Below are 26,335 nucleotides of genomic sequence, written 5' to 3'. Positions count from 1 at the left end.
AGTAACATTATCAACATTGGTATTAACTATAATACCTCTGTCTTTGGTTCTTTCTTCAGCGCCTTCAACTTTTTTTTGGATATGTTTGTCGTTGTCTACAATTTCGTCAGCAGTTGGATTTTTCAGGTATTTAAATTTTTCGCACGAATCACACCGATCTTTTTTTGGATGTTGAAATGCCAGGCTAAAATCTCGTTTAAATACTTCTCGGTAAATGTTTATTTTGACCGGGTTGTCCGTTTGCGAAAAATACAAATCATACATTTTCTGTACGTTCAATGATGCTTCAAGATATTCATGGTTGTGCTCTTCCGACAGTAGTGCGATTCAATAGCCGGAAACGATTGGATGTGAGACCGGACAATATCTAAATCAGTAGTGTTTGTACATCTCTTCACATGTTTCCCTTTTGTCGGGGTTCTAGGTACATTTGTCACACTATTTTGCACCTTTTCGTGAAAATAATACACTTTACTATCACAAATGTCTAAAGTGCTGCAAAAAAAATTTTGGCACACCTTAATTTTTTCGGCAAGCAGTTCAAAATAATAAGTGTATGAGAAACGTTTCCGACTTGTTTCTTTCTTTGTCCGTTTCCTTGTTGGTATTGACCTCGTTGTATATTTGCTGTAATAATGGTTTTTTTTTTATCATCACTTAACATATAAAATTGAGAGTGGATAATTTTTCTTTCGTCTTCCGTAAATTTACTCATACATTTTAGATGACACGTTGGGAAACATGTGCTTTTCACAATTTTTGCTGCATGTGTTTTCTTCATAATATCGACGTATTCTTCGCCATGTGTCCACTCCGTTGGATTAATTTTTCTTTTAACGCCACAGGAATTTTGAGAAGGCGAGCATATTATGGGCATCTCATTCTCTTCGCCTTGGGTTTGGTTTGGTGACGGGGCTTCTATACAGTCTCTGAAGGTACCGAAAAAAGTTAAATTGAAATAAAACACAAAATAAAATAAGCAAATTAAATAAAAGGAAGCTGTTTTCATATAATACAAACCCTAAAAATGAGGTAGTCAAAATTTCACAACAATTTGAGATTAGGACCAAAGTAAAATTTAAGTTTTAATACAATCAATTTCTATATTTTCTTTCCAAATTGATTGATTTTTATATGATATTCTTATTGGCAGAAAAAGAATGCGTCATTATGGTCTTCAATCGAACTTGTTAGTTTTATTACAAACCACCAAATAAATATTATATATTTATTATTGTAAGGAATAAGAACAAAATATGAGCATGTATAAATTAATAACCATTAGCTGATAATATTAGATTGGTACATATTATATCGTGTATAATATTAACTAAATAAAATATTACTAGGTAACGTAAATAATAAATTAAATTAACTATCAACACATTCTAAAATAAATAATATCATCGTCTTTATTTTCACAGAAATAGTTACCTACGTTAAAAGTAAAATAAAGACAAACAGCTATGTTTGATGAAGAAATAATAATTAATTCTTTACGTTACGATAGTTACCGGGGCACACTGTAGAAATGCTGTATAATTCATGTGACCGTTGGGTTTTGTCGCTATTCATCGATACAAAATACAGTTATTTAGGTTAAAATACTCACTTCCATAACTCTGTTGTAAGTTCAGGGTGAACTGGTGACATATCAGCCATGGTTTATCTCTTCAAATTTGATGAACTCACTATTAAAACAATGGTAACTTTAAAAACAATACTTAACAGCTCGAACTTTGAAAGATGAATCCGGAAGGCCAAAAAGTATGATTGTGGGCGTGATTGTTTTAGAGCTAGACAGCGTGAATGTGGGAGCGAGATGCATGAGATCAGCGCGGTTTGATTGGCTTAAGTAATATTCGGGAAATAAAAATCAGCCAGAGGTATATTTCGACACAAATTAACTTGGATATTCAGGAACAAATAGTTGGACGTTTGGGAGAACAGCACGGAATAATTGTTGCTTAATATGGCCTATTCGGGTTTTTTTTTTTTAAATATCTCTATTTCTAGATAAAAATATATTTTTTTTATAAATGATTTCGGTAGAGTTCGGTTAAAGAAATCGAACTGCATTAAAATGTCGATTTCGACTAAAATGGATATTCGGGAAACAAATCTATAGCGACGGAATGTCTAGGGTTATGCTCTGAAAATTCCATAAAAGCTTCATTTTGACCTACGCTGAGCATGTGGGCCGTTAACAGAGTTTACATAATATTATTATATTTTTATAAAATGATTGTTTTAATTTTTCTTCTGTCATATTTCCATTTTTTTTTAAATTTCGGAGGGGGGCAGCTGCTACCCTTGGCACGGTACTGTAAATATTATAATATTAATCAACAGTGAACTAGTGAACAGTACTATAATAAATAATAGAGCTTATTAGTCCAAGGGCCATGTGATTGCTTATCGTAAGAAAAAGTAAGTTACCATGGCGTAATCTCACCCCATGCAGAAGGTAAAATCAATTCACTTCAATCATTCATAATAAAATATAGGTAATAGAATCAAATTATTACTGATGCAGTGATCCACGGACTAGATTATATTTCAAACTTAAGATTAGGCTTGCAAGCTCGTGATATTATTGAAAACAGAGTGGTACATATCTATGTATCTATACCTACGTCGTATATCTATGTATTGTTAGCGATTCATTAAAACAAAATAATCGAGAAACAATCGATTATTCGTCGGTTTGCATACAGTGGTTTTGAAGAGTTCAATGTTGGTAATGTTGGGGGTTTTAAAAATTATCATAGGGAATATAAAGTTAAAATAAAAAAATCCGTTTTCCTCGTTGGGAAATTATAGAAAATGTATAGTACATGGCGACACTGATGTTGCTGCAAGAGGAAGCCTGAAATAAGTGATGTCCTCTTGAATAAATAAAATTGTTTCTTCAACAGTTTATTTTGTACATTACCGTCGTCATAAATATCTGTCGTCGACGGCAGGAAAGTAATTCCACGTCGCAGCACCGCGGTACAAGTGTCGCGCTTTGGATGGGCGGTAGATGCAAACAGGTACACATATTTTGGCACACTTATTTTGACAAATAATTTTGTAGTGTGTAATTCCTAAATCAAACAATATGTAACCCTAAAATAAACTGAATCCACCAAAGGTGACTCACGGTGCCGAATAGAAAATCGAAAAATACGCTTTGTTTTTATTTACAGTAATAATTAACCGGTGTCATAATTTGTGATCAGCTGTGGTTTTGTCAAAATTATCGCATTTCTCTTTGACTTAAATCTACAAAGAAAACTGTCAAACAATGGATTTCTTGTACTTACAATGCCACGGATATGTTTAATATCACGCCAATGTTTATCATTATTAAGAATAACATAATATTATTCTATATAAGTAATACTTATACAAATATTCGAAAGATTTACTACATAGGTACATACTTATAATTAATAAAATTATAATAATAACGTAATTTTAACCTAACCTACTTACCTACATATTTCCCGTTTATCAATGTGTTTATGCAGTCAACATGATTGAGCGTTTGTAACAAAAATGCAAGTTGTCTAATATTATATTTTTTATTAATAATCTCGGGTTTGTACATGTAGACAGATATTAAGTACTTGTATAATAATTAATAAAACACACGTATTTTTGCAAACCGAAACATCTAAACATTAGAAATAAATCAAAATCGTTGAAAGAAACCTTCTCTATGGAGCTTAACTCTTTGGCTGCTACGATGTTGTGCAAAATCCGGTCGAGGATTGCTACCAATAATTGTTGATAAATTAAAGTATTGTATTATTTTTAGACACCTTACCACTCTAATTGATTCTGCGAAATCGGAATATTATGAAAACACGTTGCGTAATTAATTTATCGTTTTGAATAGATAACGAGGCAAGTAATTGACATATCTCTTTCTCGCTCTATCATACGGGCGATCGCGAGAGCGAGCGAAATGCACGATCCGCGCACAGAGTTTTGATTTTTATCAGTGGTTGGAAACAATCGGTTATGCCACACGAGGGGTAATACAAAGTAGTGGAATTAGGAAACTACCCGGCTGAAAAGAAAAATTTTACATGGTGGCCTCGTTAAAAGATCGCGTACAATATGTGTGATTTGTGAAAAAAGTTTTCATGGTGTTTGTTTATTGGAACATTTAAAATATGTATTGCAAATGATTTTATTTCATTATTTTTTTTATAAATGAAACTGTTTTTATATAGCACAAATCCACTCTACTTTAAACACTGGGTTGAGTAAAAGTCTTTCCCACTATTTCAAATGCATAAAATAAAATAAAACATTGTCCTTCCACCAAGAATTTGACTGTAAACAAATTTTTATACGGTAAACTGAAATTTGTATTTGGAATTGTTTTTATTGTAAAAAGGGTGATGCCATGAAACAAAATACAATAGTTATAAGTTCTAAACCTACCCAGTCACAAAATATGAATCAGGTTATTTTACACAACAATAAAACTAAATAGATAAACAATGTTTCGTACCACTGATGCAGTAGTATGTCCCAAAATTAACTTAACATTTCAGGCATCAAAATCATTTCTGGCCATTATCAAATTGCGTAGCATTCTAAGGGTTAAATATAATATATGAGTGAAGCTGAAAAAAGTATCAGTGGACTAGTAATTAAGTTAGCTGCAATACGTATTATAGATTAATTTGTAGCAAACTTCACACTACTATTGTTATGTAATTATGTGTTTTAATGTCGTTGACCGGTCACGGAGTAGGGAAGGGTAATATTAAACTATTCTCATTTAAACACATGGTGGCCGAGCAGTATGTGTCGGCTTATATTGTCATGAGTCCTAGGCTCGAACCTCATGATGAACCTCATCTCGATCACAACTTCTTTACATGACAAACTTTAATGCATATTACCATACAGGTGTAAATATTGAAAATTATATATAATTTAACTATTTAACACATGTTTTAAGTTTATGCCATATCTCTCCACACTCAAGAATCATACCTTCTTACAACCACACCCAGAATGTAACGCGCTTCCAATTATTTTAGTTTTTCCTAGTTTGACTTTTGTCATACCAGTCTCTCATCTATGATACTAGTGAAATTATTTGTCAGTAGGTTTCTGTTTTATCGCTTGAGTCGATAAGTAATTTTCAAGAAAATCCATACTAAACTACAAGTAATGGCAAAATGTCAATTGCATATTTTTATACAGATGTGGCTACACATATTAATTGCCTGCGTCTGACAAAAACTAAGCATTTCAACACATTTTACAGTTTTTGTTGGCTTACAGGAAGCCAGCGGCAAACAAATTTTGAAAATAGCACCAATATACTTACTGGATTATTTGTATGATTAAATTATGTGAGGTTAGGTTTTCATTCTTAAATTCATGAATTTTGTCAAAATCGGCTATGAAAATTGGCGTGGTTCCCGCCTGGCTTCCTGTAAACTGACGTGTACCTTATTTTTATTTCACACTAACCATTGGCATTTGTGAGGTTCGGACATTTTGTCTGTGTCACCATTGACTTTATATATGTCGACTGTCATACGATTTTGTACACTGAAAAATACATATCTTTTTAAGATCTTTAAACTGTCGGATGAAGTGACTGCCTCGTCTGCTTAATGGAAAACCACCATTGATTTAAACAATCAATTTCATCGATTATTAAATGTGCACACACCTATTGCCAAGATAAGCTTTGAAACTTGCATATGAATGGATGTTGTTGTTTACGTCCGATTCCAAGAGGATCATATGTGCTTCCACAGAGTTGTTTTAACAGATTTTTGTTTTTATAAGAAATGGATGTCAATATTAGGTCCATAGTTTTGGTTCAAACACTAGCGGTGAAGGGTGGAGGTAGGCTGTTAAGATTCAACATAAATAGTGTACACTAAACTTTGTCAATCAAACGTATTTGTTTTCATTGAACTAAGACTATGTGTGAATAGTGTTTATTAATTTTTTAAATCCAATTAAACCCTGCCTAATCCAAGCCATTATAATAGTCATAAAATATCTAAAATTATGCTGTTTAACCATACATAATTTTAAATATTTTATAGATAGAAGAATATTTTAAATTTATTATGGTTTGCTTGAGGCAGGGCTTAATCAATTTATAAAAAACTAACCAACACTTAATTCTTCATTCTTAATTCAACAAAAACAAATAAGTATGACTGAAAAGGTGTGCACTATTTTTGTCGGATCGCCCATAGCATACCCGAATTATTATGGTTTGGTTTGGCAGGGTTTGATTGAATATTAAAAGCTAACTACCACCATCTATAAATGGATGCAAACAAGTAAGTATGACTGACAATGTTTAGTGTGCACTATTTATGTCAACAGTCTACCTCCGCCGCTCGCCATTGCCAAACACACCTTGAAATTGATATTCGAACCCGGGATCCATGACTTTATGATTTCTCATTAACACTATGCCATCGTGGGTGTCAAATATACCGAATACAGCCATATATATCGAGCAACAATTATTTAGAATATTTATATGAATAATCTAAAAACATCGTGATTGTATATTAACAAAATATATCTTTGACGTATGTAACATTCATAGATCACTCAATCATGTAGTTAAACTATGAATACACGACACTGTCTTTCAATAAGTAATTCTTTTCCCTCAATTGTCACGTATTGAAATGTTGATATTGGATACCATGTGGTAATGTGGTCAATTCTATTGGCCACTGCGCAAGAGAAATGTCAAAGCGGGACGGCATGTATATTCCAGCAATATGCCACCGTAATTCGGATTGAGTATAAGATACCTATACCTATGGCAGCTACGAACAATGCTTCAACTTATAAAATCTTAATTTACTGTTACTACCAATTCTACCACATTAAAAACGTTTCGAAAAATGCCTCCATGAAATTATCAGATCATTAAAAATTGAAAAATATTATTCCCCCATAACTGCGAAATGAATGATTATTGTTTTCTTCCCTCTTTTAACTCATCATTGTCATGAATTTTCGTCAAACTAAATCAGGTTTGTTTAGGAAGTGGGTTTAAGGGCGGCAGCGGTTTTTCTGTGTCCATCTAGTGCCACTTGGTTACCACTTTACAACACAATTAGGTTTTGAGGAGTTTTGCTGTTCTCATAGAGATGCCTATGCAAACGAAAATTGTGCATTCAATTTCAGTATAAAATCTTTGTGATATAATTATATAATCTCATTGGTTGAAAATTGTTCTATACCAATCAACTGACACCTCATTGGCTGCATACTGCCTAATAGCAGTAGACCGACAACCAGTCAACAGCCCAGATTGTTATAAATATGTCAAAAAATATGTGCACTTTTAACCTTGAAAATTTTTCCAAAAGACCATCTCATATAGTAAATCAATGTCATGACAGCATTCATCCTGCGTTTATCTACTCAGTAAAGGAAATGTCCAGCGCATTGCCATTGTAGCTGTTTTGCATTATCTAATATACTGCACTCTTAAGTCTGCTTTCTTATCCTTATCATTGGTTTCATTTGTGGTCTTTTCATGTTATGCTCAGCATGCATCTTTTAATGTCATGTTATGCTTAGAGTTTGTAATCTCGGTTAGTACAGAAAAATATGCTCCCACTGCAGGCTCTTGCATCATGTAGTCCCACCACAAAGGGTGAGTTTTTATCGTCAGCTGTAAGTAAATTGATCTTTTCGTGATCGTCAGGTGAGCCGTAATCTGGAGACAGCCTTCCGCGCCGGCGCATCGACTCCACATGGATGCGATGGATATCCAGGCGGTGGAATCTAAGCTCAGCGATGTCACCGTCACGGCCATTCCCATGACCGCCCACAAGACGGTCTTCAACAGCTCCAACTCCGCCCCCAGCAGCATCACCTGCAGCAGTATAAACCTGGTGACGGCCAAAGCCGACAAAGATAACGGGATCTCCAAATACGCTCAGCTGTTAGCCGTAATCGAAGAAATGGGAAAGGACGTCCGCCCCAGCTACTCCGGGAGCAGGAGTTCCGCCGAGAGGTTAAAGCGGGGGATAGTGAACGCCAGGATACTGGTCCGGGAATGTCTGATGGAGACGGAACGCTCGGCTAGGCAATAAATAAACTTATTTCAATTTACTCCGTGTCGCGGTATACGTTACGGATTCGGTTATTTTAGAATTATTCATGCGGCGGCGGCGGCGTTTTGACTTTCTAAAATAATCAATGCGATGCGGCCCGCCGGATCTCGCGGAATAGAAATTATAATGGCGTTGTTTATGATAAAATTGCTCAAGTCTTTTGTTTCTTCATGTAAGCGTAAGCTTAGAGTTTGTAAAGTGATAATAGAAATCAACACATGTTAGAAACATAATATTGTCACCAACAGGACAAAATCACTATCAGCAAAAACATGGTTTTGTCATAATGGAAAGGTATGAAAAATTACAATTTTGACACGTTAGCTTTCATATTGGTCAGATTCAGTATTTTGTATCATTTAGTGGCTGTGGCCCGTTTTTACAGTATATTTTTCTGAATCAATTGTCAAGACTTCCATTTTGGGTGATAGTGACTTTTGACTGAATTTCAATGATATTAAGGGTAAAACTAATTATGTGACATTCTGGAAAAACTAAGATTAACTGTGTATGTTTTTCGGAATTCATTGGCATGTAGTTATAATTCAAAATTACTATTCCTGCTGATTTTTAGAAAGTTGAATATTGTACTTAATGAATTTTACATTTCATATCATCTATTGAATAAAACGCTGCTACAGACAGTGTAATGCAACTTTTGCAAGAAGGAAACATGCGTTTAAATTTCACAGTATTCGTATTTACTGTGTTGGCAACACAATTTTAATCAAGTATAGAATTATCCCATGTTTATCCAGTTTAGCCCCTTTTATCATGTGATTTACGATAGGCCTTGTTGACAACATAACTTATCAGAGGTAAAACTCACAATGTGCAATGTTAAATTATTGCACATGGCTACATCTCTGATACGATGATAGGTATACCGGTATTGTTTATTCATTAAAGTTTAATGATTTCAGAACGTTGCTAAACTTTGACTGGTCTGTAGTATTGTACATTTTAAATATTTATCAAAAGCTTTATCAGTTGTCATATTATTAACTATACTAGTCTGAGTGATTTTGGTGTGACAACTGAAATAACTATCGATAACTCTTCAAATGATAATTTGTAAGATAATTTTTTTTCATTGGTTTTTAGTTGGTTTATCACTTTGGCTGTTATGTTAGTCAAAGCGCTCGCCGCAAATAGTTTTAAAAGGGTTTTGAGAAAACGAGTTGGCGTGTGTGTTGTGTGAATAAAGAGTGGAATGCATTGCTGTGTATAGTTTGTAAGTATTGAAACTGACAATGTATACTTTTACATTTATGTAAAAAGAGTATTTAATGTATATTCATGTAAGTTATTAGATTATAGAACAAGAGTACCTCATTGTTAATGGAATAATACGGTATATTTTCATTGAACTGCTAAAACCACGTATGCGACAATATCGTTTGTTTATATTAAATTTGATCGTATTCTTTAGTAAAACCCTCAAAAATCCATATGCCACTAACATTAAAATATTATTAATTAAAGAAAACATGTCTCATTTTAATAAGACCATAATATTTCCGGAACTATTACCGATACTAAATGGTGAGCCCTTTAAATAAGTCATGTTATTCAGACTTACACAAAAAGTTAAATGCTCAAGTGGTTTTTTTGTCCTCTTGTAACTTTGTCACATAAGAGGTTTTAACAGTTCAACGATGATAATGTATTATGATATTTGATAGGTAACACTTATGAGAGGCACCGCAATTAAATTCAACACGGCGGCGACTCCGTTTAATAATGGTCGAATGCGAATTGGCAAAAATATTGATTTCAGCCTCATTACATCCTGCAATTATTGTATGGCCAGGTGCACTGGTAGACATATATTAAGGTCCGTACTAGACTTACGGTGGATTTTTTACATTGCAATATGTACATTCTATGAAAGCTCATTTGAAACCAAATAACAAAATGCAACGCAATCGATGTATTACATATTACGTATTATATGTCTGATCCTTAGTTGGATAATATGGACACCACGCGGTTCCTACGAGAATCCCTGAGTTTTCTTGTATTAGTGTTCCGAGGTTAGTGAATATTGTCAGGTTTTCATCTGTTATATAAGTCCAAATGATTCCATAGCGCGGAGACTTATCAATGTGTGCACTCTTAGATACATAGGCTATATTGTAAGAGATGTTTCCCATATTATGCGTAGTCCGTATAATTGAAAACAAATATAAGAATGTATATGTAGATTACGTAAGGTGCGGTGCTTCTTGTCAATGTTGCCATCTTTGGTTTAAATGAATCTTTGGAAGAGCAATAAAACAATTATGTACGACATGTTATGTAATATCTGAAACCGAGAGGTGGGGTGAGATAAAAATTGGGAAGTAGGTGCGTACTTTATTAGGGTATAACAAGATGCACGTATTATTGGTAGTTCAATTAATATATTATTCTGTTAATTAAACACACCTTCTTCTTCGGTCATATCCGCCCCTTAGTTGGAGCATATGGACAGCACGCGGGGCCTCCAAGAATCCCTGTCGCTCGCCAGTCTTGCTTCGTTCCAGGTCAAACCTGCATCCCGTAGCTCTGCCTTGTACACTCTATAGATAGTATTTGGCGGCCTTCCAGGATGCCGGAATCTGGTCGGCTTGAAGAACAGGCAAGCCAGGTTGAGTTTCTCTTCCGCAGCACGTGGCCTAGCCAGGTCCAACGTCACCTCCACTCTCAGCGTGATGAAAGGCTGCTTGGTGCGTTCTCTTATCTCCTCGATGCTCCTAAAGTCATACCACCGCACACCCAGTATCCATGGCAAACATCTGTTTTCGAAGCTCAGTATACGGTTGCTCTGAGCCTTCGTAAGGTGCCATGATTCGCTACCATAAAGCAGAAGAATTCGGATAGCGAGCTCTTTCTGCGTGATGTGTACCCCCAGGTATTTGAAGCCGTCGACGCTCTCGATGTTTTGTCCGTCGCTAATCAGAGGGAAATCTAGATCAGGTGCCATTTCATAGTATCTAATGTCTGGAATGTCAAATTGAAATTTTCCAATTCCGGCCACAAAAAGTCAGTTATTATTTGCCTATAGCGGACACCATTGACAAACAGTAATGCGACCTCTTCTGCTGAATCACTTCTGGGTTTTCCTAGCCCCAAATACGGCAGTTTTGCATACCCAATGTGGTGAAAATTAGCCTCATCACTGAAGATGACTTTGAGCTGGATCTTATATTGGTGTAGGTGAAAGTCTTTATGCAAAATTCTCCATAAAGAGCTGTATGAGAGGCCAACTTGCTGCGATGTTCCTGGAATCGACATTTCTGATTCTTCGGTCACACTTTCACGTACAGCAGCAATGTACAGGTGTCATGCAATTCAAAACACTTGCAACACCTTCAATGGCATAGATATTAGAATTAATTTGCATGAGTCACAGGCGGATCTATAGCTCAAAGGATAATAGCACTCGCCCAGGCAGTGAAAGATGTAAGGTCGGATTCCATCCAGTCCAATTAATTTACTATGACTTTCTAATAGGTTGTTTGTTTTTCAAAATTTAGTATTTTCGATGTCAACTGAATTACATGAATAAAATTGATGGGTTACAATTTCACATCGGTTGATAAGTTTGCATTTAATGCACTTTACCTCTCGGGCTTAGAAATTAACATACAAACTTGTTTTATCGAGACAACATTAAGTAATTATTTGTTTGTTAAAATGATAAATTTTCTTGCTCCATTTATCTTTAAAATGTTACTTATATATATATAATTAATTTATAATACTAAACTAAAATTTTGTGTGTATTTTAAAAAGGGTTTCGATAATATATTTCCTGCCTCTATTATATGTATATATATATGTGTGTATATATATTTAAGTGGCGAAGACTCTGTGCTAAACGGTTTTTTAAAGTATTCCTTGACAAGATTAGTGCATATAGATTTTTTGCCTTATTTAAATAAATTATACTACAAGCAAATTAGCGATGTTTAGTTATTGCAATGGTAACAATAATTCGTTTGTATGAGATTATCAGACAATAATATTCATCTATATTAAAAAATGTATGGAAACCTCTAGCGTTGTACTGCGGTAAAATAGAATATCATTAGAAATTTGTGTACGATTAGTAAGCTGAATATTTTCAACCAATGGAGAGTGTCACAGTTTAAATACATATATTTCCAAACTTTTAAAATTCTATCAATTGCTGTATTCACAAGTAGAGTCTGTATTCTATAAGCTGGCGTTCACGTCACGTCATTTGCGGCCGGAAAGCATTGTGCCATCACGTTCGACTGTTGCAAGTTTTCAATGGGAGGGAACGAGAGGGAATGCAGTACTGAATGCTGAAGCGGGGGGGAAACTGCACTCCAGCTTATAGAAGACAGACCCTAGTCACAAAATTAGCGGTATTTTTTAACCCTCCACAAATTTTTTTCCGCCACTGTTACATTTTGTACAATCACCCTCTTAGTGTTGTATAACGTCATAATGGATAGCCCCTTTAGTAGTGTGTATTCCTCAAGAGCAATAACATATTATTTTTAACACACCACGTCTCGTAATGACTGTTCAAGTACAAGTGCACTATTCTCAATGACATTATTAATGGACAACGCACTCAATACAAGCAAGTAAATTCACGCATAGCGACATTCGCACATGTATAGGTAGACGTCACGCAATTTCTATTATGCGATATCACGCATCGGGAATTTATAGCAATACGACCTTTATTGTAATGGCGTTAGAACAGTGTTTCTAGTGTCAATGTTCATTTGAGCGAACCCGTTCGAACCGAACCATTCGGCAGACCCAACAAAAAAGTGAGTGACATTTTTTTTCAGATGCTTCATCCATATTAATGTCATTGACTATTCTTATTAGACAGTCAGTCTTCACCACTAATGTACATCATATATACATGTTATATATACCTATATATTAAAACTACTTAAATGTCATTTTTAAATATTATAAGAAGTCAGATTATTAATTCCAGGATATTAAAGTACAAATTAGATGTTTATTAAATGTGCTCACATACTAATTAATTGTATTTAAACAAATGTTTTCTTGGTATAAAAAAAATCATACGATAAATGTTTAAGTAATTATTGTATATTCAATTGACAAAGAATATTGTTGTATTTTTCATAATATAGTCCTCGTATACGATTCTCCTATTTACATCATATTAAATTAATAACAAGTGTTATGTATATATATATTATATATGTAATACTTCTACGATTTTGGCATAAAGATAATATTATGAATCTGAAATATTTAAATTTAGTTCTGCGCCCCGAAACGATTCTTGTCTTTTTGATATTTGACTAGACGTATTAATTTACTATTAGGTCTCATGTTGCTGGTCATTTTCTAGATCAAAATACATTAATCTGGGGCAAGTGTCATATTGTAATGGTATAAAATGAATAATTCAGGGTATGTGAATACTGTTAAACATTGTCGGAAAGATCTTTGTCATTATGATGCCTTATCTTTTCTCATCGTGCGAATAAACATTTAAATAAAATAGTTTTATCTTGAACATATCGATGGCCTAATGTTAATATCCCGTGAGTGACTTTTCACAAATTGTGCAGAAGCTAAAAAAACTAAATATGAATAACCCATATCTGACTGTTAATAGCACCCACGTCATGTTGTAACTACATGGCATGCCAATAACCCGTAACGTAAAAAGTGGTAAAGCAAATCACGTAACGCCTAATATAATGATAACATCCAATAAAAAGTGACATATATATAAAGATAAACATCCAAATTTATTATATTACTTACTGTTTTACCTTTTTCATAATTCGAAAGTGATATTTTGAAGCGGAATTCAACTGACACCATGCAACACGCTTGACAGCTTAGAGGCAAGATACGGGCTATTACAGGTTTATTCTTGCAATGTTCAGATACAGAAAATTACTAAAATGGCTGTGTTAAAATAACTACAGATGCGGGAATTTCACAGTTGATGGGCAGTATTTTTGTCATTTTTAGTACGTCAAAAAGTCATTTTCGTCATATAGGCAGATACGGGTTATTAACATTATACCTTCGATATTCGTTTTAAAATAGAGAATAAATCCATTTTGTTTCATAAGATAAATTACTATTTTATCAACACAGGAATTTTATATTTATTCAACACTATAATTGAGGAGCAAACATTCAAAACGTGATTTGTCACACAGATGTTGAGCTGAGATAATCAAGAAAAACATATTGTACTCAAAATGGTTTTTTTATTATAAAACTGTCTAAGGAAAGAATTTTAAACCTGGTATTTTGTATAATCCAAAATTCGCGGAAGTGGTTCATTTTTTGATTTGAAATTTGGACAAAACACGATTTGCATGAAACTTGTGGGCAAAACACTATTTGAATGAAAATCAAGGCATTATATTTTTTTATAGGATAAAAGGTTCTTTGAACACTGATTCTGGTTTCCTTTCATATATTTAAATATGGACTATCAGAATTGACAATAAACGGCATTTTTCAAAATGTGTGACAAAATCACTTTTTGAATGTTTGCTCCTCAATTATTATTATTGTAAAATTTCTTTGGTAAACTTTTTACATATTGGAATTTGAAATAATTTGCAATATATCTGTGTATGGCGTGAATATGTTGATAAGTCGAAAAACATCAATTCTCAGGGAAGATATTTGTCAGGTTGGTTTACTGTGTTAAATCAGGAATGTTTTTAAATTTTAGTTTGTTACAAACGTTTTATTAAAATTTTAAAACATTCATAAACATTTAATCTGATTTACCACAGAAAGCCAAACATACAAATGCTGTTCAATGCCTTGAGAATTGATGTTTTTAGATTTGTCAACATATTCATGCCATACACGGATATATTTGCGATGATTTAGTATAGTATTATCATACATTAATCCTATAGTATAAAAGATGATTTAATAATGGAATAGAGTTTCGTATTATGAGAAAAGATAGGACATCATAATGACAAAAATCTTTCCTGCAAAGTATATCGATTGTTCACGCTGAGATCCCGAACATATTATATTATGCGGCATTCCTACCTTTAAGCGGAGTTGTTACAACACTCTGACCGAACAGTCAGCAATCAGGATGAAACATGAGACAGTAATAATGGCTGGCAACGGAAGCTGATTTGTTTCCAACTGCAAAATTCTCATCAATTAGACTAGAATAATAAATTTGTCAGCCATTTTTGAAATCCCTGTAACAGGATTTAAATTTCTTTAATCGTCGGTCGGCGCAGAATATAGAATAGTCATATTCATTGACATTCACGACGGTATCCTGAAGATGTCTTATGCGTTCTCAACAAAACAATTTTACCAACACGAGCTTAAAGGTGATTTAGGTTGTTAACATTGTTTTTTAATTATATTGTACTTTATTAATCACAGAGGGGGTGAATTCGGTACGCTTTGGGGAAGTAGGAGAAATAATAACTTCAATACAAACTTCGGTAGTGGCCCAATGACAAGTGAAATAATCACAGAAACAGCTAGGCCCAGGGAATCTTAATGAGAGAAACTGTGAGAGCCGCATTGTCGTGACTTAGGAATGTATCATCCCAGGGTGACTCCTGGTTTCTACTTGTAACACTATCCTGGCCGATGACTATCTACTTCAGTGCCCCCCAAGCATAATAGTTATCATCTTTTTATTTAATTTGGTGTGGTTTTTGGTCTTTGGGGTATATTTAATTTACTTTATGGATAATGGTTGTTAGCCATGTTCTAGACCCAATATACACATTGAAATGATAATTGAATTTTATCCTGCAGGATTCAAACTTGTGAGTCACTTTGGTCTTTTATTGCACTTCATATGGGCTCATTTGGCCTGGTTCTTCTAAGTGCATGTTTCCATTTGATGGCTCATGATCACCTAATCAGCGCAGTTTTCTATTCTCATTGATTTAACTGTGTTCACATTGTCATACTAACTGTATAGTTTGGCATTGTCACTGTATCCGATTGACCCACATGTTCCGATTGTTTATTTATTTGTTTAGATAATGAACAAGGACTAATATTAAGTTTGACCCTTGTGATAAAGTGAAGAACTATAATTTTCGATTGCTTTTTCTGCCTAATACAACTAGCGAAGGTGACCAATCATCGGTTTTTCTGGTGAAAGAGGCAGGCCCATTTGTTCCACATTCTAAGAGTAATTTAGACATTACACAAATTATAGTCACAAAATATCTAGAGTCTACCGATACCTCCTCTGTAATTTATACAACATTATTGTACTTACACATTTTAAGCTATTATTGTGTAGTTAAGTATTACAGAATCACAATTTTTCAAGCCAAAATAATCATTTGTTACCATATTGTATACTAAACTTGTAAGTAGATATTCAGAATACAGTATGTATACCTCAGTAATTAAATTGGAACATAAATAATAATTATAATGTATCAGTTAATAGGGAAATACCTCTTTAAAGGTCTATTGACATGAGATATCTTTTTCCATAAACTGATAAGTCCACATATCGTGAAAATCTACAGAAAAAAATCATACATAGTAATATATTATGTGTAATTTCAAACAATATCTAATAATTTATATGTTCCAAAACCCGCAAGAAGCATACGAAAAAAATGTGTGATGACAGAAACCGATAAAATAAATGCTGGTATGTCTAATTTTATATTACTTTTATTGCAATTAAGGGTTGCAACAATGGGCGTATTAATATTAATACTATCTACCGAAGCTACTTGATGGAATTTGAATTTAAATTCTAATGGATTTAAGTTTTGTACTATTCCATTTGAGTCGTTTTTTGCGACCCGGGTTTCGCCTTTCGGCATCTTCAGCTGTATATATTCACCAAAAGGCAAACACACACTGACAATTAACACTATTAACTCTAACTTATATAATAAATCAATACAATAAAGTAAGTCAAGGATCCAATAAAAAATATGTAACAAACAAATTATGAATAGTTGAAGTGTTTGTAAAAAACCCCAAGTATACACAGCGCCTGAAGATGCTGGAAGGCGAAACCCGGGTCGCAAAAACGACTCAAATGGAATAGTACAAAACTTAAATCCATTAGAATGGGCATATTGTTTTTATTTTTAAATACAATACGATTGAAAAAAGAAACTTACATTAAAACCAATCATTTTTTATTTACAAATATTGAATTGTAGACTTGTCTGTGTTTAGAAATGGATGTCTCATATTGTCAGTTTTCCTCAATCTGTGTTCCTCGAAAGTACAAATTTGTGTCCGATTACAAAGTAAACTATGATAATTTTAACAAGTAATTTTTACCAAATGAATGAAATATTCAGTCCTCAATAAAAGTTACTTAATACAGAATGGATTATTTTTTGATGTAATCATTTCTCTGGAACCAATAGGATAAAGAATTTTGTATAGTTTTTCATAGAACGGATTACCAAAACCAATAATGTTAAAATGATAATTGTTACTTAGTGAATCTATTTTACAGTGTATTTTTTTAAACATATTAAAGAAATTATCTCATGAAAACATTCTTTTTATTTTTGATCTTCGTAGAGGGTATGAATTGCAATCCTGGGATTACATAATTAATATTATGTAAATTCTGGAATTAGACAAAATAAAGGATTTTTTTTCTTATGTTTCAACATATTTATTTTTACAAAAGTAAATCTATGCAAATCCCAGTCATCAAAAGAAAACAAAGAAAAAAATCTTTCAATAGAAAACTTTGTGTGGAAACGTTTGTCAAATTATATATCATCTATGTAAGTTCAATACCGCGAAAGAACCATTTGTCAAAAGGTTCAGGAGGGACAAAAAACCTTGCAATTTCGTCAATAAAACAGATAAAAAATAAATTTAAATGCAGTTTATTGTGTCTTCCTTTTTTATATTAGAAAATATATTTTTACTATCGCGAGCAACAACTAGATGGGAACTGGGCGCAATCACTGTATTGCTTTGGCGCAAATCGAGTACGGCTCGTCCGCTGTATTGGATCTAGGGCTAGGGATATTATACGCGATCTAGCTTGCTTCTTTAGTATGGATAATTCATGCACAGTATTGATTTTAACTGAGTGAAGCAGTCGATTGGTCAATTTCAAATTTTGAATGCACCGATCAATGCGGCTTGTGCCGTTTAACTGAGAACGCCAAAAATATGTATTTTGAACATATTGGCTCATACGCGGTATTGAACTTACATAGACGATATTATCATCGATCATGAAATCATGACATGATTCAAAACATGAATCATAAAAAATATGAACCTGGGATTTCAGTTATTCCTATTCCAGCATCCTGGAATGTCAAACTGAAAAGATGACAATTCTTTGGCAAGAAAAGAAGTCAAGATAAATGGTAATTTATTATTGTAGCATTGTGAATCGCTTTTGGTAGAGTCCGTTTGGTTTAGGACTAGGTCTATCCATTATGAACAATCTTAACCACAAGGTTTTTGTACTTTAACTAACACAGATCCCAAGCACTTGTGAGTTCTCAAGTCTGCTCACAAAATATAAGGGAGTATATATTTCACTAGTGGCTTATTGGGAGAACAATAATACCCCGAATCCAGGGGTCTGACTTTGGTTATTTGCTCAACCTCTAGTTTTTTATGGTGATTTAATAACTTTTATATTAATTCTACTCATCTTGGGACGTCTTTCATTCAAACCATCAAACACTGAAATATGTTGTCGGTCAGAGTTGTTTTTTTCTCGACAGGTTATAACTACTTCAAATAGTGCTATATTGTTAAATCGGACCACAATTGAATCATGACATCAAACCGAGGAGTTGTTAATACCATAGATTCATGGAATACAGGTTACAGTGCTGATTCTGTTGAATGGTGTCCTATAGAGTTCTATCAACATATTTTTGTCTGCGGCACATACCAGCTGGACAAAGGTGCTGAAACGAATCCTTCGGAAGGTAAGACAGTAATTTTAATATATTGTAGTGCCCTTATAACTAAGGCTCTTCACAAGACGCCTTTATAAGGCAGCAAAGTAGAGAAAGGGCTCACCTTTTTGTTAATTCTATAATTTTTTAATTGTCAATGAATTACATCATCTTTAATTATTATAAATCATCCCACTGGTGGATCCAGAAAATGGTGTTTAAAACGCGATTCACACAAATACACAGAAAATATGTGATTTTAAATTAACAATGGTAGGTACCCACAATATTAAACTTTCTACATTTTTGGTTGTCCTTAACGGCCCACATGCTCAGCGCACGTCAAAATGGAGCTTTTATGCTATTTTCAAAGCATGATCCTGGACATTCCTTAAACGTTGTATATAATCTATTTACATAATTTTGAAGCCTTATTATCCTTTATATTTATTTTAAACATTTGATGACTGCATAAAGTAGGTATTTTTATTAAGTACATAAAAAAGTATTCTTTTAAACCTCTCGCTCTAATGTTTTAGAATAAAGTCATATTTCAGTATAGCCATGTGCAGTGGTGTTAAGATTTTTTAGATTTATTAATTTTTAAAAGGATTTATAAAACCATTAGTAAAATTTATGTCGACATTATTATAGTGAAATATTTACAATAAAAAATTATATTGATAATCTCTGTGATCCCAAATTTGACAAGAGTTAGGCATTTTATTATTCAAAAAATGGGCAAGATTTACACATTTAAAGATACTGATTATAAGCTATGTCTTTGACCATTCAAATGTGATAAACATTCTATGAATAATGTTTGCTTTATAATAATTATTGACCTAAGTATAAGGTAGTATTTTTTTGAAATACGCAATTTTTATTGGCATTTTCCAGTGGCTAAGCTACAACATACGGCCATAGCCATAAATTGACAAACGATAAATGAAGTAGGGAGTAAGATCATAGTAACGCACGTGTTTGTACGCTGAGCATGTCCCCCCTTAATGTTTTAAGAATTTCGGGTTTCTGTTATGAATAGATTCAAAGTGTGAATTGGACATGACAGATATGATAATTTGTGTACAAAATATCGTCACTGTTCTGGCAGAAGACACTAATTCGAAAAAATTACATATTGAGTTACTACCAAAATGTTCCTTATTTCAAACTTTACCGTCTTGTAACCTTCTTAATAAATAAACAGTCTTTATTTTAAAGTCATCCTTTTTACGATTACCTAATAAACTCACATGATAGACCATTATTTCAAACTTTTTAACGACTTCAAAGTCAAATTACTCAAAACTAGTATTCTGCCAGAACAGAGACGATATGCACTTGACCTATTTTTAGCAAAATTCGACTGAAGACAGTCTCTGAAGTATAGAAATATAATATAAACATTGAACATTTACTCTTGATTTAAATATTTAGCCAGAGGGGTGGGGTTTAGAAACATATTTCAACCCTTATACATATTATAATATGACAGTAGATTATTAAGATTTGATTTTATGTATTTAGTATTAAGCAGTGGCGGCTCGTGGATAAGATATTTGGGGGTGCTGCGGTTGATTAAAAATAAATGTTTATTTGGATTAAGTATATTTTACTAATGACATCAAAATTAAATATTAATAATTAAAAATTAAAATAAAGAACTTTGCATAAATTGCTTGCAGACATAAATTTTAACAATGTTAATAAATCATTATAGCTATATTTCTTTCCTCGATGTGGCTCGCCTGCTCACGCGCGACGCAGAAACGGAGAAATACTGACATCAGACTGTCTGCCCGGCAGTACGAAGCTACGAGCAACGCTGCCCACACCCCTCCGTTGCCGATTCGAGAATATTCTATTGAAATCGGTAGTGAAAAATAAAGTACCTACCGCGGTGTATGATTATATTATTATTAGACATTGGATGTATCGATGCGCGAGCGAGCTGATTACACGTTTAATAATATTGATATTTTCATATAATATACATAAATTTATGTATATTATAATATTCCATTTGTCTCAATTTGCTAGGGGGTGCTGCAGTACTGCAGTGCATATGGACGAGCCGCCACTGGTATTAAGTATTAGATTTAGGATGAAATTGGTGTGACTACCTACTTTAAAGAGTTATTTATATGTATATATTTGAAATATTTTTATTAGTATCTACATTAATTAAGTGATCTATGGACTTTTTGCAAGTTATTTATTTATCTCAACTTGTTCCATGATATTTTGTCAATGCCTCTTGTCACAGTGATCTATGGGTACAGGACTACGTTAATTGAATTTACAATATGTTCTATATTAACATGGTGCTTGGCAATTTGGGAATCTGTAAAATACCTCACTATCACTTTACTGTGATGATTTAAAATGCTATTTTAATGGAGTTTTATGTCATGTAAATGGCAGTTCAATTAATAATAAAAAAAATATAATGTATATACATTTAATTTATAATTATTTCATTTTGCAGACACTTTGGGCACAAGTGATGCAGTTCAAAAACGTCTCGGTAAAATATATTTGTTCACGATAGACGTTAATGCTATAGTATTGGAGCCAAAACTAACAATCGAAACAGCTGCGGTACTCGATCAGAAATGGTGCTACCACTCTATCAACGGATTCCCGGTTTTGGGAGTGGTAAACGCTGATGGTGCGTTGGATTTGTACAAACTGGTCAAATCAGAAGAAGAAAGCTTCGAGCTGGTGTTTATAGTCGGTGTTAAAGTGAACGAAGACTCAAAAGTACTGGCTCTATCTTTGGATTGGTCCACTGGTAAAAACATGGCAGACGAACCTCAGATTGTAGTAAGCGATTCCCATGGAGATATAAGCGTTTTCGTTTTGCAAAATTGCGATAAATTAGTGAAACTTCACTGTTGGAATGCTCACGGATTCGAAGCGTGGATATGTGCTTTTGATTATTGGAATCCTTCAGTCTTATTTTCAGGTGAATTTTTGTCAGTTATTTTTAAAAGTCTGCTGTATTGTAAAAGGGCCCGTCCTCATATATGGACCCACCCTCTTCTCATCACACCCTATAATGGAGAGGGGGTCTCATAATATTATAATTTAATGATTTGTGACAGGGGGATGGGAGGGTTCTAGAAATATATACTAATTTTTTCATGAGAATAAAGTATTCTGCGAGAAATAAATCATTTTCAATAATTTTGTTTATTGAATATGGAGGGAGAGTTGAAAATTGTGACATGATAATATTATAGATATAAAAGATTTTGTGATGAAGTGAGATGATTGGGGATCTTGTATGATATTATTTTTTTTAACCATTTTCGATCCTAAGAACATATTATTATGGGTGTCTACAACGTGTAGGTTGTATTAAGAGATTTTTGTTTTTATAAGAAATGGATGTTAACCACTGTTTAATCTATTAGGTCGATATTGTAGATCACAAATTGAAAAACAACATTTGGATTTCGAACCCGAGTCCTACAACATTTATAGCCTGGCACGGAACAGCTTAGCCATCGTGGGGATAATATTTAAGGATCCAAATTAATACTATCGACGGGAGTTACTTGATGGAATTTGAATTCCAATGGATTTAAGTTTTGTACTATTCCATTTGAGTATATGGATCCAAATGGGATAGTACAAAACTGAAATCCATTAAAATTCAAAGTTATTAGTTTTACGGTTGATTTGTTATTATAATATGAACAGTAGAAGTGTTTCATTTTTTGTCAGTTGTATACATATCATGCATATAAAGATGACGAAAGGATATGTCGTCGCTTAGTGAAAGAAGTCATTAACCAACAAAATGACAATATAATAATAGTGATTTATTTAATTTGTACAAGATAATGACTTTTAAGGTAAATGTGTATTTAAAACTTGACCCTGTGGCATTGTGGTTTTAAAATATTATTAAAAAAAAATAATGGTATTTTTGTCTTCTAGGGGGAGATGATGCCATCTTCAAATTGGTTGATCTGCGTTGTGGCACAGATTTTAAAATTTTAAACAGAAGTCATGGTGCCGGTGTTACAAGCTTTCATTCTAATTCTCATCGTGAACATCTCTTGGCATCAGGAAGGTTGTACCATTGGCATATTCAAGATAAATTGTTGGTTGCTAACTGTTTGCAGTCACCTTGGAACAATTAAGTTAATACATTAGAAAAAAATATTCAGCTCCACTATATTTCTATTTGTGAAAGGAAAAGGGAGATGAGTTTTACAGAGTTTAAAAAAATGAGTTAAAATTGTCAAATTAACCATAATGTATATACAGTTGAACTTACGTTATTATTATTTACTTACGTATATTACGTTATACAGGTTATTACGAGGAAGATGGGACCGACTGAATTTGCTCGTTATATCAGAGAATAGGTATTTTTAAATGAGCGGTCACATAACACAAAAAGTCGCAATTCAAACAAAAATACACAATTAAAATTTTCCCCCGAAACAAGAATGCCATTCATAAACTACAAAAGCAGTTGTTTATTGTAATGAACGCTGGTAGATACCTACTGACTTCATAAACCTTGGATTTTTTACATGGAATTTCAACCATATGCGTGGATACTTTTTCAATATTGTCGTCAAAAACACCAATTAGGTAGGTACTTAGACACTTAACTAGTGTCATAGACGCAATCTGATCCCGGCGGCATCCTGTCCGGTCGAATTTTTTTTTATTGCTTAGGGTCGAATTGTTTTTAAACGATCGACACATTAACAGTTTTAAGAAATTTTTTGATGATATTTTAGCTCGTTATACCCGATAAGCAGTTCGTTGTAAAAGTGAATAAATGTATGGAGAAAATCATAAACTAAAATGTCAATGAATGTTTCCTCATTACATCCGAGATCTCGCTATTTCAGTGATCGTAATAACTGAGTTCGACTGTATATGCATTATGGAGAAAAGATAGGACTTGGTTTACACCATTGAATTAGTAAATTTCAAACAAACAGGAGTTCACATCATGCAATGTTGTTAAAAAAAATTTTTTGAACTGGTGATTTAGACTTATCTCTCTTTTCCTTGTGCCTATAGCAGCGATACTCAACCTGTGGCCCTTTAACGCTTTCGCTGCTGAATAGATAATGAGATTTTAATTGCCCCCTTTAAAATGCACGTTAATTACATCGATCGGCCGCCTGGTCATTACGCACCGTGTGCGTCTTCCGCGTCCAAAGTATTAAGCTTTTATGTGTGGCCCGAAACACATTTATTATCAGGAACATGATTTTTAATTTTGAAATAAACGCTTGGATACACATTACCTTTGTTTATAATTTTTAAAATCTCAAAAATGTTTTGTAAGAAAGGGGGGGTTTCATGATTTTTTTATATCACACCAGTAACGATGCAGCCTGCGTTACTTTACAAATATATGTATTTGGCCCGAAGAAAAAAAAGGTTGAGTATCATTGGCCTATAGGCTTATTGTTAGACATTCCTAATTATATTAATTCAATTAGTTCACATGACATTTAAATAAAAATAGTCAAGGAAGTAGTCTACCGAGTGAGTTTAAACATACCTCATTTTATAAACGTATGTTTATGTAAACTCACCTTTGTGCATGTAGAATGTAATGATATTCAAAACAATTTAGTTGAACATAGTTACCCTCTCAATTGGAAGGCTTTTAACACTTTACAACATTGATTTACTATATTATAGGATAGGCTTTTAGCTAAATTCACATGAATTTGACGTATACACAATTCCTGATTGACACATTGGTCGGTGTAATGGTATAAAACAGTCATATCACTGATTAGCAGTGGCGAAAGGTGGAGGTAGGCTGTTAAGATCCGCCATAAACAGTGCACATTAAACTTTTTCAGACATACATATTTGTTTTCATTGAAATAAGACTACAATTTACAGAGTGTTGGTTAGTTTTTAAAATTCAATTAAACCCTGAGAAACCAAGCTATAGATAATAGTCAAAAAATACATGTCTGTCTATAAAATATCTAAAATTATGCAATTAAATCATACATAACTTTGAATATTTTATAAATAGAATAATATTTTTTATTTATTATAGTTTGGTTTAGGCAGCGCTTAATGAATTAAAAAAATTAACCTACAATATGTGTAATATGTATTTTTAATCCAATGAAAACAAATAACTATGAATGAAAAAGTGTGCACAATTTTGTCGTATTCCCCAAATTAGACCAAAACTATTATGGTTTCGTTTAGGCCGGGTTTAATTGATTTTTAAAAACTAACTAACACCATCTGTAAATTGTAGTCTTAGTTCAATAAAAACAAATACATATGACTAAAAAAGTTTAGTGTGCACTATTTATAGCAAATCTTAATAGCCTACCTCCACCCTTCGCCACTGCTGATTAGTATGGCGCGGTTTTCAGCCAATGAGATTTTATTTCACCATGATGCATATGAGGCGTCTCCATGAGCACAGTGAACAAATCAAACCTCCTTGCCTTGCATTACAAGAACAGACAAGTGATGCTCTGCTCCGATTTTTACAGTTATCAGAGAAATCTAAATCATCATTAGTAAGAATAGAAGAGTTCTTATTTGCAACATGTATGTCAGATAAAATACTTTACCCTGGTAGTCCAGTGCACATGGCATTGGCTTCTCATCCGAAAGCTCCGGGCTCGATCCCGGTGAGGTCATAATACTTTATGTGATTTTCTCAAAGCCTGTGATTGTTTCACTTCTCTTACTGTCATTGAGCCAGATAGATTTTTGAATTAACTCCGTAATTAATCTCGTAGCTGGCAAAAATGCATGTTGTTTTTACAATGTGTGATCCAGTGAAAGGACCTAATGTTTTCAATATAAAATACAAATTGTGTAAGTCCTGGCCCTTCAAGTTAGTAACAATTTATTGTTTCTTTAGTAGATTAAAATTCATTTATTTCCGACCCACAGCTATGATGAAATTCTCAGATTGTGGGATACAAGAAAGCTAAAGCATCCATTAGCGGAAAAGAACCTCGGCGGTGGAATATGGCGACTTAAATGGGATCCGATACAACATGACATGTTGCTGGCCGCGTGTATGTATGGCGGGTTTGCAGTACTCAACTCCAAAGATTCTTCGTCAGTGAATATTATTGCAGAGTACAATGACCACGGGTCGATAGCTTACGGCGCAGATTGGTGCCATGATGAATCCTTTCTACGTGATGAGGATGACAATGATTTTTCAGAGATTACTTCCAGAGCGATAGCGACGTGTTCGTTTTATGATTGTAAATTAAATATTGCCAAATTAAAATATTGAATTTATCCAAGGTTTTAATT

General features: G+C 33.4%; 1 protein-coding gene across 1 annotated transcript; it reads left to right on the top strand.

Moving 5' to 3' along the window:
• Nucleotides 1–2,897: 2,897 nt before the first annotated feature.
• LOC147070039 (diphthine methyltransferase-like) lies at nt 2,898–26,335 on the top strand. Its single transcript, XM_085949900.1, has 6 exons — nt 2,898–3,035; nt 7,715–8,102; nt 18,910–19,063; nt 21,525–22,004; nt 22,985–23,120; nt 25,961–26,335. Exons 2-6 carry the CDS (start codon nt 7,764–7,766, stop codon nt 26,313–26,315), a joined length of 1,464 nt encoding a protein of 487 aa, XP_085806026.1. The 5' UTR covers nt 2,898–3,035; nt 7,715–7,763; the 3' UTR covers nt 26,316–26,335.

The sequence above is a fragment of the Rhyacophila brunnea genome, unplaced genomic scaffold (genome assembly GCF_057557595.1).
Source record: "Rhyacophila brunnea isolate RB1 unplaced genomic scaffold, BYU_Rbru_1.0 scaffold_22, whole genome shotgun sequence".
Classification (NCBI taxonomy): Eukaryota; Metazoa; Arthropoda; class Insecta; order Trichoptera; family Rhyacophilidae; genus Rhyacophila; species Rhyacophila brunnea.
Note: the sequence above shows the minus strand (reverse complement) of the source record. Positions and strands in the feature narration are given on the sequence as shown.

Bases quoted from the DNA above. Each gene is read 5' to 3' on its own strand.
- LOC147070039 (XM_085949900.1), top strand. From the start codon at position 7,764: ATGGATGCGATGGATATCCAGGCGGTGGAATCTAAGCTCAGCGATGTC. The intron at 8,103-18,909 runs TAAATAAACTTA...AATTGAATCATG, and splicing joins CGGAACGCTCGGCTAGGCAA to ACATCAAACCGAGGAGTTGT. The intron at 22,005-22,984 runs GTGAATTTTTGT...TTTGTCTTCTAG, and splicing joins TCCTTCAGTCTTATTTTCAG to GGGGAGATGATGCCATCTTC.